Source organism: Chiloscyllium plagiosum, chromosome 5, assembly GCF_004010195.1.
Source record: "Chiloscyllium plagiosum isolate BGI_BamShark_2017 chromosome 5, ASM401019v2, whole genome shotgun sequence".
NCBI classification, from domain to species: Eukaryota; Metazoa; Chordata; class Chondrichthyes; order Orectolobiformes; family Hemiscylliidae; genus Chiloscyllium; species Chiloscyllium plagiosum.
In genome coordinates, this window is record NC_057714.1 from 98,755,565 (window position 1) to 98,769,301 (window position 13,737).

At 40.2% G+C, this 13,737-nt stretch overlaps 1 protein-coding gene across 1 annotated transcript in view; it reads right to left on the bottom strand.

Moving 5' to 3' along the window:
• LOC122550324 (zinc finger MYND domain-containing protein 11-like) overlaps positions 1–13,737 on the bottom strand; it is an 81,204-nt gene that overhangs the window by 12,119 nt on the left and 55,348 nt on the right. The window contains exons 6-7 of the mRNA XM_043691049.1: positions 3,686–3,778; positions 2,855–2,942 (exon numbers count right to left, since the gene is read on the bottom strand). Of these exons, the coding sequence (XP_043546984.1) occupies positions 2,855–2,942; positions 3,686–3,778 (181 nt within the window). The remainder of the gene's footprint in view (positions 1–2,854; positions 2,943–3,685; positions 3,779–13,737) is intronic.

Sequence of the window (13,737 nt, forward strand, 5' to 3'; positions counted from 1 at the left end):
TACATAAATTCATGCAGTTTTTGAGCTCAGAGTTCTACATGAATGTATGCAGTTTTTGAACAAAGTGCAATGCAATTCTGCAAGGACAAATTCACCCCACAAATGTGTGTGTGCATGTGGGTCTTTGTCTGTGTATGTCTGTCTGGGGTGGGGGTTGTGAGTGTGAGAATGTGTGTGTGTGTGTGTGTGTGTGTGTGTGCGCGTGCGCGCGCATAGGGAGTGCAGAGTGCAGATTTCCAAAGGACATTCATGAACCAAATGGGTCTTTCTGACAATCGACAATGGATTCATGGTCATATTAGACCCTTACTTCCAGATTCTTTACTGAATTCAAATTCGACCATCTGCCATGGTGAATTTGAACCTGAGCCCCCAGAATATTAGCTGAATTTCTGGAATAATAATCCAGTGATAATACTACTAGGCCATTGCCTCCCCCAGACTGTGACATTAACCACCATAGAAAATGGTTGAGGCTGAAACATGGTGCGTTTTCACGAAGGAGATAGATATAGCTCTTGTGGCCAAAGGCATTAATGTATTTTGAGGGAGGATGATTAGGTTATTGAGCGCAATGGTCAGCCATGATCATAATAAATGGCATAACAGGCTTGAGGGGTTGAATGGCCTACTTTCTGTTCGTATCTTCTTTGTTTCTATCAAAGAAAATTGTGTAAATGTAGCCTTTAATGATCCAAACTGTGCAAAAATAGCACAAGATGACAGTTAAAGCATACTTTTGTACACGTTCGTCAGACCAAGGATATACAAAAATGTTGAAAAGATTACAATATTGTCAACTGCATAACCAAATTAAAAGATTTCTCAGGATGAATTGACAATTGCTCTGGTAAATGCTTGCTCATGATAAAGAAAGAAAAAGACATCACAGCTCCCCATAATGATTCTCTTTACAAAAGCCAGGAGAAGAATCACAAACCCCGTGCCTCCAGCTTCCAACTCCTGGGTCAACAGTGTTTGGCTGTTTAGTATCTTTAACTTCACCCGTCTCTCTGACATCCACACAACAACCTCATAATCATAATATTGTGCTACATAATTGCTTCTCATCTTGCCTTCCTAAAAATTACTCTAAGAATGACATGCACAGTATAATAATATTTATTTTATACTATTTTATTAATTACATCATTTTCTTTTAGGTATTGCCACATTTTAATGTGTTGATGCTTTTCGAACATTAGAAAGCATATGTTTATTTGGAGGAGTGTGTATTGATTAAATAGGAGAGGGCCTTAGTGGCATCCACATTTTTTGTTATCTGTGGGAAGTCTGAATCCCTGTCCCTTATGGATAATGAGAACCGAGTGCTCCCCCTGAAGTTTAAAGAATGAAAGGTAATTTCACTGAAATGTATACAATTCTGAAAGGGTTCAACACAGAAGATATCACAAAAATGTTTTCCCTAGTTGGAGAACATAGAACACAGGGTCAATTTTAGAATAAGAGGTTGATCTCTTTGGTCTGTGATGAGGAAAAATAAAAGTCACACAATGGGTTATGAATCTTGGGAATTATCTATCTCAGAAATCTACGAATGTTCAGTTGAGTACATTCCACAGTCCCACATTGTCCTTATATTCCCAATTCCTTAGGAATCCATTGAATTTGGTCTTGAATGCTCCTCAGCCAACAGAAACAACCTCTCAGCGGCTACCTTGTTAAGCCCCTTCAGAACCTTGTTTGTTTCAGTTACATGCCTCTCATCTCCCAAACTTTAGAGAATATAGACTCAACTTACTCAACCTTTCATCATAGGAAAACCTTAACATTCTAGGGACAAATCTAAAATATCTTCAGTGTCCTTAAATATAGAGACGGTATTTCACACAGTATTCCAAATGTGCTATTCCTAAAGCCCTGTACAACTGTAGTAAAATGTCTTTATTCCTGCACACCAATCCTCTTGCAAAAAGGTCAATATGCCATTAGCCTTATACACGAGTAGGAACAACAGTAGGTCAATCAGCACTTCAAGTCTGTTCTACCATTCAAGAAGATCATTGTTGATCTGATTTTATTCTCAATGCTACATTAATGTACATCCCTAACTACCTTTCATCTCCTTTACAATCAAGAAGTTCTCTCTTCCTTCAAAACATTTAAAGATTCTGTATCCATTGCTTTCTGAGGAAGTGAATTCCAAAGACTCAACCCTCAGAAAAAAAATGTTTCCTCAGGTGTTTTAAATAGGCAGCTCCCCCTTTTTAAATGTTAACCCCCTACCTCTAGATTCACCCACCAGAGGAAACATCCTTTCAACATCCACCCAGTGAAGCTCCCTCAGGATTTTACGTTTCAATAAAGTCACTTCTGACTCTTCTAAATTCCAGAGGATACAGACCTAGCCTGCCTAACTTTCCTCATAAGGCAAATCTGCTCTTTCCAGATATTAATGTATTCTTGATTGCTTGCTGTACTTGCCTGTTACCAATCTGAGTTCCTTTTTTGACGATTTTCAAGTTCCTCTGAACATCAACATTTACAATATCATACCTTATAACAAATATTCTGCGCTTTGTTTCTACCACCAAAGTGAGTAATTTTACATTCATAATGTTATATTCTGTCTGCCAACTCCTTGCTCACTCACTTAAACAATGTCTGTTTGCAGCCTGTTCTCTTCAGACCTTATATTTTCACCTGGCTTTGTGCCATCAGCAAACTTATACAATTACTGTCTCTTTGTCCAAGACATTAGCACAGATTTAGATATGAAATAATTATCCAATGGCATAGCACATTAGCATGGCAAGTGCCTGAATTGCCAGTCTAATAGCATGCCTTTGCTCAAATAAATAAAAACCAGATTAAGTAATAATAACAATCTTACCTCCATAGAATAGTATAGTGTTGTGAAGAAGCAACTGGGCATCAGATTTAAACTCATCAAAACTTCTGTATTTGTTTTCATTCAGTTTCTGAGAAGGAAATTGGAACAATGTTACAAATTCTTTGAGCACTAAATCTCACTGCAAGATCATTAGTTTAATAGAACTAATTACTCAATATCTGTTTTATTTTGAAGGATTTGATTGAATGCGATTTTTATTACCATTTTGAGAAAATACATTCCAAAAATGTAGAATTGAGCATTTAACTTCATTGTTTATACAATTTTAGAAGTTTTAAAATTTACTTTATATTGGGAGGCCTCATAACTCAGTGACACCAAAGTCAGAACACTAATGACAACTGTTTGCATTCATCATAAAATGATATGGCACAGAAGGTGGCCAGTTGGTTCTTCATGCCTTGATGATTCTTTGGAGATATCCAATTAATTCCATTTCCTTTGCACTTTACACACAGCACCACATTTTTGACTTCGTCAGGTATTTATTTAATTGCCTTTTGAAAACTGAGCCAGCTTGCATTACCTTAAGAGCAGTACATTTGCAGAAAGTGATGTTGCTGTCACTGCCTCTTTTGTCAATTAGCTTAAATTTGCACCCACCGTTTACCAACACTTCTGTTACTGAAAAAGGTATTTTCAAATTTTCCCTTAATCTTCTCTACTTGAAGGAAAATGACAACAGTTTCTTTTGTTTTTCTACCCATCTGGAATCTTCCATCCTAGGTACATTAAATTTCCAATAGATATGGACTTAATATAATAAATGCCCAATTGCAAAAGGTTTAACTATGCCGGTTCTTTACTTACCTCTTGTATGCTGGCAACGTCTATAGGCGTGTGCACCAATCTCCTGTACATTGGATGCTTGCTCTCCTTTCCTTTTTTACCGAGTTCTGAGGCCTGCAAAAATATTTTGTACACATGTAAAACCGAAATTAAAAACTTCAAGTCAGTCGTTTGCCTGAGACACATACTTGCTAATGCAGTACCAATTTTTACTGCAGGAGACGTAGAATATAGAAGTTGAGATGCAATAGTGAATCAACATAAAATCTTTGTATAAACACAGCTAGCTTTATAATCCACACTACAGGAAAGATATTGAGCTCGTATAAAGGGCTCACAAACAGCTCACTAATATGGGAGATTAACTGCAAGCGACTTAGAGTCAGAGAGAGACTCAGAGTTCAACAGCACAGAGACAAGTCCTTTGGCACATACTGGTCCATGCCAACCAAAATATCCACCCACGCTAACCCCATTTTCCTGCACTTGGCCCATATCCCCCCCCCACCCCCAACACCCCCCCACCCCGCCCCCACCCCAGCCAACCACTTCCACTGGCAGTTCATTCCATATGCATACCACGCTCTCTGCGTAAAAAAAGTTGCCCCTCAGGTTCCTTTTTATTCTTTTCCTTCTAATCTTAAACTGATGTCTTATAGCCCTCAATTCTCCAACCCTGGGAAAAAGGCGGAGTGCATTCACCCTATCCATGCCTCTCACAATCTTATACAGTTCTCTCAGGTCCCCCTTTAGTTGCCTGTGCTCTAAAGAAAAAAGTCCTAGCTGGTCCAACCTCTCTCTTTGGCTCAGACCATTAAGTCCTGGCAACACCCTTGCAAATTTCTTCTGAACTCTTTCCAGTTTAATAACATTCTTCCTATAGCAAGGTGACCAAAACTCCAAGTCCGGCCTCACCAATATCCTGTACAACTACAACATAACTTGCCAACTTCTATACTCAATGCCCTAACTGATGAAGGCCAGTGTGCCAAAAGCCTTCATTACTGCCCTGTCTACCAGTGACTCCACTTTCAGAGAACTGTGCACTTGAACTCTAAGGTCCTTTTGTTCCATTACACTCCTTAAGGCCCTACCATTCACCACAAAACTCCTACCTCAATTTGACTTTCCAAAATGCAAGACCTCACACATATCTATATAAAACTCCATTTGCCATTTCTCATTCCACTCCTCCGGGTGATCAAGGTCCTGCTGCAATTTCTGACAACGTTCCTCACTGTCCACATTACCTCCTATTTTAGTGTCATCCGCAAATTTACTAATCATGCCTTGTACATTCTCTTCAAACCAGTGATATAGATAACAAACAGCAATGGGCCCAGTACCGAGTCCTGAGGCACTTGAATAGTCACAGGCCTCCAGTTCAACAAGCATCCTTCCACTATTACTCTATGCTTCCTACCATCAAGCCAATTGTGTATCCAACTTGTCAGCTCCCCCTGGATTCCATGCAATCTAACCTTCCAGAACAGCCTACCCCATGTGGAATGTTATCAAAGGCCTTACTCAAGTCCATATAGACTACATCCACTGCCCTGCCTTAGTCAACCTTCTTGGGTTAGGAGAGAGAGGAGAGAAAGAGAATTTTCTTCACATCGGATTTGCGAGGCTATGCACCAGGGGCGTTTTGATTGAAGCAGAGACAATGTCAACATTTAAGAATAGGTTAGATCAGCAATCAAACAATAAAGAGAGCAGGGCAGGCATGTGATCAAGACTCTGGCTGGAGGATAAACACTAAAATGCACTAATTAGGCTAATCATTCTGTTTCCCAGCTGCATTTTCTATGTAATTCTACATAACTTGGCATCCAGTTTCCTATTTCTGGATTAGTGGGGCTGGAAGAGCACAGCAATTCAGGCAGCATCCGAGGACAGGCAAAATCGACGTTTCGGGCAAAAGCCCCTTTTTATTCCTGATGAAGGGCTTTTGCCCGAAACGTCGATTTTGCCTGTCCTCGGATGCTGCCTGAATTGCTGTGCTCTTCCAGCCCCACTAATCCAGAATCTGGTTTCCAGCATCTGCAGTCATTGTTTTTATCCAGTTTCCTATGCATATCTCTATTTGACTAGATTCAAATACATTTTGTCCAAAAAGCTATAAATTGACTTTTCACTTTAAAAAAATTAATTTGACATGAAGTAATGAAAAGATCAAAAAGGTTTTTGGTAAATGGTTACTCAGAAAACATGCAATATCCTTGTACGTTGAAGCACATATTTTCAAGTGGTATAAAATCCCATCTCAATCTCAATAACATCTGAAAGAAAAGTAATCTTGAACTTAATTGAACACAAATTTCTGGTGCAAACATTCATTCAATATTGAATTTCTGACATCTAATTGAAGATATATTAAGGCACTGCAAAACTAAGACTACAATGCTTTTTAGATTTTACATAAGTTAAAAGGTGATCTAAGTTTTTAACAAACAACTTAAAACTAATCCAACTACTCTCTTCCAATATTCCTCAATTTCATTTGTGCTTTTACTTTCTCCTTTCAAACTAAAAGTCAACAATTTCTGCCTTAATTATTATTTGCAAATTAAATTCCATGCTAACTGCTGGTTATCAAGCTCTCTCTTTTAATTGTACTTCTGGCTCCAGAAGTGACAATTTTAAATTGATTGCATCTTATCACCAACTCCTCAGGAGTAATCTTTCCCTATTCACCTTCATCAGAGTTTTCTTTTAAAATTAAATCTTTCATCTTTCTCTGCTCTGATGGCTATATTTTCAAACTCTCAATTCCCTCAGTATCACCAAAGCCTGATCCTGTTATAAATTTCACTTTTGTCTTCCATTACAAGATTGACTGCATGGTTTTGAAAAAAAAATGTTGAAAATTAAAACATAACCCACAAGCTTTTTTTTGGGAATCTAATTTGATGCACAAGTCAATGACCTAGAGTAGCTCACCAGCCAAAGGCAAAGGTGTTCAGATTTGAACCAGCAGAATAACCTTAAAAAAGGTACAGATTTTTTAAAATGAAGGTCTCATCATTTCTCAATTTCAAAAGCAAGACATTTCATGTTGCCATCACTGTACCCTTTAATTAAAAAAATTAGTGATTCACCAAGTTGCGATCCATGTTTAGAAACTTCTTTATACAGCTTGAGGTTTTGCACTTGCTAAATGTGTTTGGAAAGCAAACACATTTCTGCCAAACATTATACCTAATTTGGAATTCACAAATATTTGTTATTCACAGAAACCATGTTCAAAATGGCAACTTCCGACAAATGCAAGTTTTATGATTCCTGGGATAACTGATTGCATAGCATTCTTAAATCGGTTCAGGTTTATCTAAATATTAAGGACTATTTGCACAATGTTTTGGAGGGTACTGGGGTAGAGAAAGAGTGCTCCCTTTTCTTACCTAATTCTGAAGTCCCTTTTTAAATAAACCTTTATTACTTTGAAGAATAAATCTTACTTTTATCGCCTTCCCCTAAAGTTTTATTGCAACATCTGAGTTCAATATGCACCAGTGTGTAGATCAGTCACATAAAAATGATCTATGGGCAAGCACCTCGAATGACTCAAAATAAATTAGAATTCATTTTCGTTCTTGCAACCATGATTGACTTGAGATTTAGTACATAATAAACAAAATAAAATAAATAATTAGAAGGCCCAAAGGCCAATTTCTAGGATTGAAACATGATATAAAACTATGTTGCATAAATAAAGCCAAACAGTGACTATATCAACTAACTTAATGATGCTATTGCAACATTCAGATCCGAAGTTTGTCAAGCGAGATTAAAAACACTAAATCTCAAGAGGCAACGAAGTTTAGTTGGGGAAAACAAAAGGAGTGGAGAACCATCATAACAGTACTAATAAATATGCCATCAAACTTTCATTACCACTTAATCAAAAATTTGGACACAGACACCAAAGTATTTTACTTACTGTTGTTAAACATTAAATATTTTTAAGATTACAAGCAATAAAATTTGACTTTGAAACTCTGGATAATTATTTTTAAAAGACCGAGCAGGCCAAACAAAATCTTTTTCATCAGTTAAAGGCAAGTTTACAATAAGATCAAACTCTTCAGATTGCAGGTTTTTGGGTGAAACAAACGAAAGACTTTATTTTGGATAGCAGTATTATGTTCAAAGCAACCTGTTTGGCTAAGAAAACATGTGCAATATTGAAGCTTTGAAATTGAATACAACTTTATTTTAGAAACAAAAACAGAAGTTGTTGGAAAAGCTCAGCAGGTGAAAAGAAATGAGAGTTAACGTTTTGGGTCCAATGACCCTTCCTCAGAAAAGTAGGATATTCTTCCACAATTCTAAATGGCCAGCCTCTTATTCTGAGGCTTAGTCCCTTTATTCCAGGCCCTGCAAACAGGGGGAAATATTTCTGCTGCCACCAGAATTGTACATAACACTCAGTGGCAGTTTCAACAAGGTTCTATACAATTTAAGCAAGACTTTTTAAAACCAGTACTTAAATCCTCTTTGATTGCGTTACTTTTAATCCAATGACGTATGGTCTTATTCAATGAGATCTTGGCTGATCTAACATTCCTTAACTTCACTTTTTTGTCTTTTCCCTTTAAACTGCTTTTCCCTAACTGATTAAAAATGAATTCATCCCAGCTTTGAACATACTTAACCCTAGCTGACTCAGCCTTGACAGCCCTTTGTCATAAAGAATTCCACAAGTTCAGAAAAAAAACGCTTATCTGTTTTAAATAGGTTCTTAATCTGAGGTTATGCCATCTAATCTCAGACTATGCCACAACGGAAACAACTTCTCCACATCTACGCTGTCAAGTCCCCTAAGAATCTTAGATGTTTCAATAAGGTCACCTCTTATTCTTCTAAATTCTAACGAGTGCAAGTCCAATCTACTCAAACTCTCCATATAAGACTGTCTCTCGAAACACACCAATTCAGTGAACTGTATGTATGTGGACTGCCTCTAATGCCAGTTTTATTTCCTTAGACAAGGAGGCCCAAACTGTTCACAGTGTTACAGCTATGGTTTGACTAGTGTCTTTATGTAGTTTTGGCAAAACCTCTCTACTTTCATGCTAGATTCCTATTGAAGACCAACATTCCATTTGCCTTCCCTTTACCCATTGAACATGAATGCCAGCTTTGTGAGATTCATAGGCGAGGACTCCCAAATCCTACTATTTGGTAGCCTTCTGCAGTCTTTCTTCAATTAAATAATATATATCACTTCTATTCTTCCTGCCAAAATGCCACAACCTCATATTTTCCCATCTTATATTCCATCTGCCAATTTTGCCCACTCGCTCTACCTGTCTATATTCCTCTGTAGCCTCCTTGTGTCATCCTCACTACTTACCTTCCCACCAATTCCCCAATGCTGCCTACTCATTCGCTGTGGACGCTTCCCCAGCTGCACCAAACACAACAGCAATGCCGACCATTTTCATCTCCATTAATGCTTCTTCATCTCTCATTCCAAAAGGAAACAACAACACACAATCAGGCATAAAGTGGAGAAGGGTGATGGGGTTGCTCGACTTTTAGCTCCTTGCCTCTTATGAGAGAATCCTGACTCTGACCCCCAAATGACTGACTAAGAGACTAAGCCCTTGCACTGTTATTGGAGACTGCTCTTGACTTTCTATGCTGATTGTTCCCTCTGACAAAAGACTACCCCTTTTGACTATACTGAGGCTTGCTAACAACCACAACAAGCTTTACGCCTTTGAGTTTACACTAAATGGCAAGTTGAGACAGAAGTAACGTGAGCCTGGATGCTGTGGCTGAGAGGGCAATGTACAAAAAGGCAAGGTAATGATGCTGTAACCATCTACTAAGCTAGTGCAAGCACTATGACAATGAGTGAAGAGCCTGGAAAATACAGTCTATTTCAGTCCATGAGCTGGGAGCTATATCTTGAGTCAGAGTCCTTGCAGTACCGTTTAACTGAGTTTCTTGTGTGGCCCCAAAGGCAACTCACCTCTGCGTGTGTCAAAAGCACAATGCTGGAGCAAGATTCTCCTGCCATCAAGTTTGAGCCAGCAAATGTGGCAAGGTCTTTCTGCCACACATCTCGTCATAATCCATCCTGCACAGACCCCCATAAAGATTCTGCCCATACGAAATGTTTAGTTTCTCTCACATTTCCTTATTCTCCATTCTAAATTGTCCACTCAGTCTGCAAAGGGCCCATATTTTCTAATATGTTTCTTTTGATATCTGATCTAATAATACTCCATTTCCTGCCTTTTGCACATAAACCTTGGTTCCCTTATTGATTAAATATCAGTCTTCTCCACCTTGAACATACTTAGCAACCCAACTTGTACAGATCTCCGAAGTAAATAATCCAGCAGATTAATCAGCCTCAGGAGAAAATCCTCCTCATCTGTGTCTCAAATGGGCAATTCCCTGCTCTGAGATTATACCATCTGGTCCTATACTCTTCCACAAGGGGTAACAATCTCTCTGCATCTACCTTGTCAAGCCCCTAAAGAATCCCATATGTTTCAAAAAGGCTACCTCTCATTCTCCTGAACTCCAATGAGATCAAGCTCAACCTATTCAATTTCTCCTAAGAAAGTCAATCCGTATCCAGAATCAATTTAATTCCTCTTCTCTGGACTGCCTTCAATGCCAGTACAGAACCACCTCGGTTATCCGAACATTGATTATCCAAGTTTTGGATTATCTGAACAATTTCAAGGTCCCGATGCTTGGGTAAACTGTGTTATCCGAACATTCAATTATCCGAACAAAATGCTTCCAACCTGTGTCGTTCGATAGTCGATAGTCCTGTGGATGACAGGAGAAATCGTACAACTAGCGGTTGACAGGAGAAATCGTACGACTAGCGGATGGCAGGAGATATCGTACGACTAACGGTTGACAGGAGAAATCGCACGACTAACGGTTGACAGGAGAAATCGTACGACTAGCTGATGACAGGAGAAATCGTACGACTAGCTGATGACAGGAGAAATTGTACGACTAGCTGATGACAGGAGAAATCGTACGACTAGCTGATGACAGGAGAAATCGTACGACTAGCTGATGACAGGAGAAATCATACGACTAGCTGATGACAGGAGAAATTGTACGACTAGCGGTTCATAGGAGACATCGTACGACTAGCGGTTGACAGGAGACATCGTACGACTAGCGGATGACATGAGAAATTGTACGACCAGCGGTTTATAGGAGACATCGTACGACTAGCGGTTGACAGGAGACATCGTACGACTAGCGGTTGACAGGAGAAACTGTACGACTAGCGGTTTATAGGAGACATCGTACGACTAGCGGTTGACAGGAGACATCGTACGACTAGCGGATGACATGAGAAATCGTACGACTAGCGGATGACAGGAGAAATCGAGAAATCGTACGACTAGCGGATGACAGGAGAAATCGTACGACTAGCGGGTGACCGGAGAAATCGTACGACTAGCGGATGACCGGAGAAATCCGACCACTAGCGGATGACCGGAGAAATCGTACGACTAGCAGATGACAGGAGAAATCGTACGACTAGCGGATGACCGGAGAAATCGTACGACTAGCGGATGACAGGAGAAATCGTACGACTAGCCAAGAGGAAAAGGGAAGCGTAGATAGGTCAAGGCAGCTAACAGAACAGGCCTTGGAGGAATATCAGGAGAGTAGGACCAGTCTTAAACGAGGAATCAAGCGGGCTAAATGGGGTCATGAATAGCTTTAGCGAGCAGAAGTAAGGAGAATCCCAAAGCCTTTTATTCTTTTATAAGTAGCTAGTGGGCAACTAGAGAAAGGATTGGTCCATTAAAGGATATGGAAGGGAGACTGTGCGTTGAATCTGAGATAATGGGAGAGATTCTGAATGATTACTTTGCATCAGTGTTCACTGAGGAGAAGAACATGGTGAATGGTGAGACTAGAATAGACTTGATTACTCTGGATCACATTAAGTAGGGAAGATGTGTTGGGTAGGCTAAAGGATATTAAGGTGGACTAATCCCCAGGACTGGATGGCATCTATCCCAGGTTGCTGAGGGAGGTGAGAGAGGAAATAGCTGGGGCCCTGACAGATATCTTTGTAGCACCCTTAAACACAGGTCAGGTGCCGGAGGACTGCAGGGTTGCTCATGTTGTCCCTCTGTACAAGAAGAGTCGTAGGGATATTCCGGGTAGCTACAGACCAGTGAGCCTGATGTCAGTGGTGGGAAAGTTGCTGGAGAAGGTACTGAGGGATAGGATCCATTTATATTTAGAAAAGAATGGACTTATCAGCGATAGGCAACATGGTTCTGTGTGGGGGAGTTCGAGCCTTATCAACTTAGAGTTCTTTGAGGAAGCAACCAAGTTGATAGATGAAGGAAAGGCTATAGATGACATATACATGCACTTTGGTAAGACATTTGATAAGGTTCCCCATGGTAAACTAATAGAGAAGGTGAAGTCACATGGTGTGCAGGGTGTTCTAGCTTTGATAAGGAACTGGTTGAGCAACAGGAGACAGAGAGTAGTAGTTGAAGGGAGTTTCTCGAAATGGAGAAAGATGACCAGGGGTGTTCCACAGGGATCAGTGCTGGGGCCACTGCTGTTTGTGATATACATAAATGATCTGGAAGAGGGCACTGTTGGTACGATCAGCAAGTTTGCAGATGGCACACAGATTGGTGGAGAGACAGACAGACTGGAGAGTTGGGCGGAGAAGTGGAAGGTTGGAGTTCAATTCGGGAAAATGTATGGTGATGCATTTTGGGAAGTCTAATTCTCAAGCGAATCTCCAGTAAACAGAAGAGTCTTGGGAAAAGTTGATGAGCAGAGGAGTTAAGGTCTATTGTACCCTGGAGGTTGCTGCACAGGTGGATAGAGTGCTCAAGAAGGCATATGGTATGCTTGCCTTCAGTGGACAGGATATTGAGTGTAATAGCTGGTAGGTCATGTTAAAATTGTACAAGACTTTGGTTCTGCTGCATTTAGAATACTGCTTTCAGTTCTGGTCGCCACATTACCAAAAGGATGTGGACGCTTTGTAGAGGGGGCAGAGAATGTTTACGTGGATGTTGCCTGGTGTGGAAGATGCTAGCTATGAAGAGAGGTTGACTAGGTTAGGTTTGTTTCCATTAGAAAAAAGGAGATTGAGGGGGTACCTGATTGAGGTCGACAAAATCATGAAGGATATAGACAGGGTAGATAGAGATAAGCTTTTTCGCCCAGAGTGAAGGATTCAATAATGAGAGGTCACGCTTTTAAGATGAGAGGTGAAAAGTTTAAGGGAGATACACGCGGCAAGTACTTTACACAGAGGGTGGTAGGTGCCTGGAACGCATTGCCAGCAGAGGTAGTAGAGGCAGGCACACTAGATTCATTTAAGATGCGTCTGGACAGATGCATTAGTAGGTGGGGTTCAGAGAGATACGACTGCTTAGGAATTGAGCGACAGGTTTAGACAGTAGATGTGGATCAGCTCAGGCTTGGAGGGCTGAAGGGCCTGTTCCTGGGCTGTAAATTTTCTTTGTTCTTTGAGGTTGCCCTGTATATCTCTCTTTACATAAGGGTACAAAAACTATTCACAGTATTCCATCTGTGGTCCGACCAGTGCCTATAAATAGCTTTACCGAATTCTTCCTTGGGTTCGATTCTATCCTTGGGCGACTGTGTGTGGAGTTTGCACCTTCTCCCCATGCCTACTTAGGTTCCTCCAGGTGTTCCAGTTTCCCCCCATAGTTCAACGATGTGCAGGTTAGGTGGATTAGCCATGGAAAATGCAGGGTCACAGGGATAGGGTAGGGAGTGGGTTCTATGATTCTATGAAAATTACCCACAGTACTCCAGACATGGTCTCAGCGGCATTTTGCACATTTTCAGTAAGATCTACCTATTCTTACACTCCAATCGCCTTGAAATAATAGCCAACATTCCATTAGCCTTCCAGATTACCTGCTTCAGCTGTGTGCTAGCTTTCTGTGTTTGCGCATAAGTAACCACAAGTCCCTTTGTGTTGCAGCCTTCTGCAGTTTAATAACATTGTTCTTTTGCTCACCCTTCCAAAAGAACAACTTCACATTTTCCCACATTACACTCCA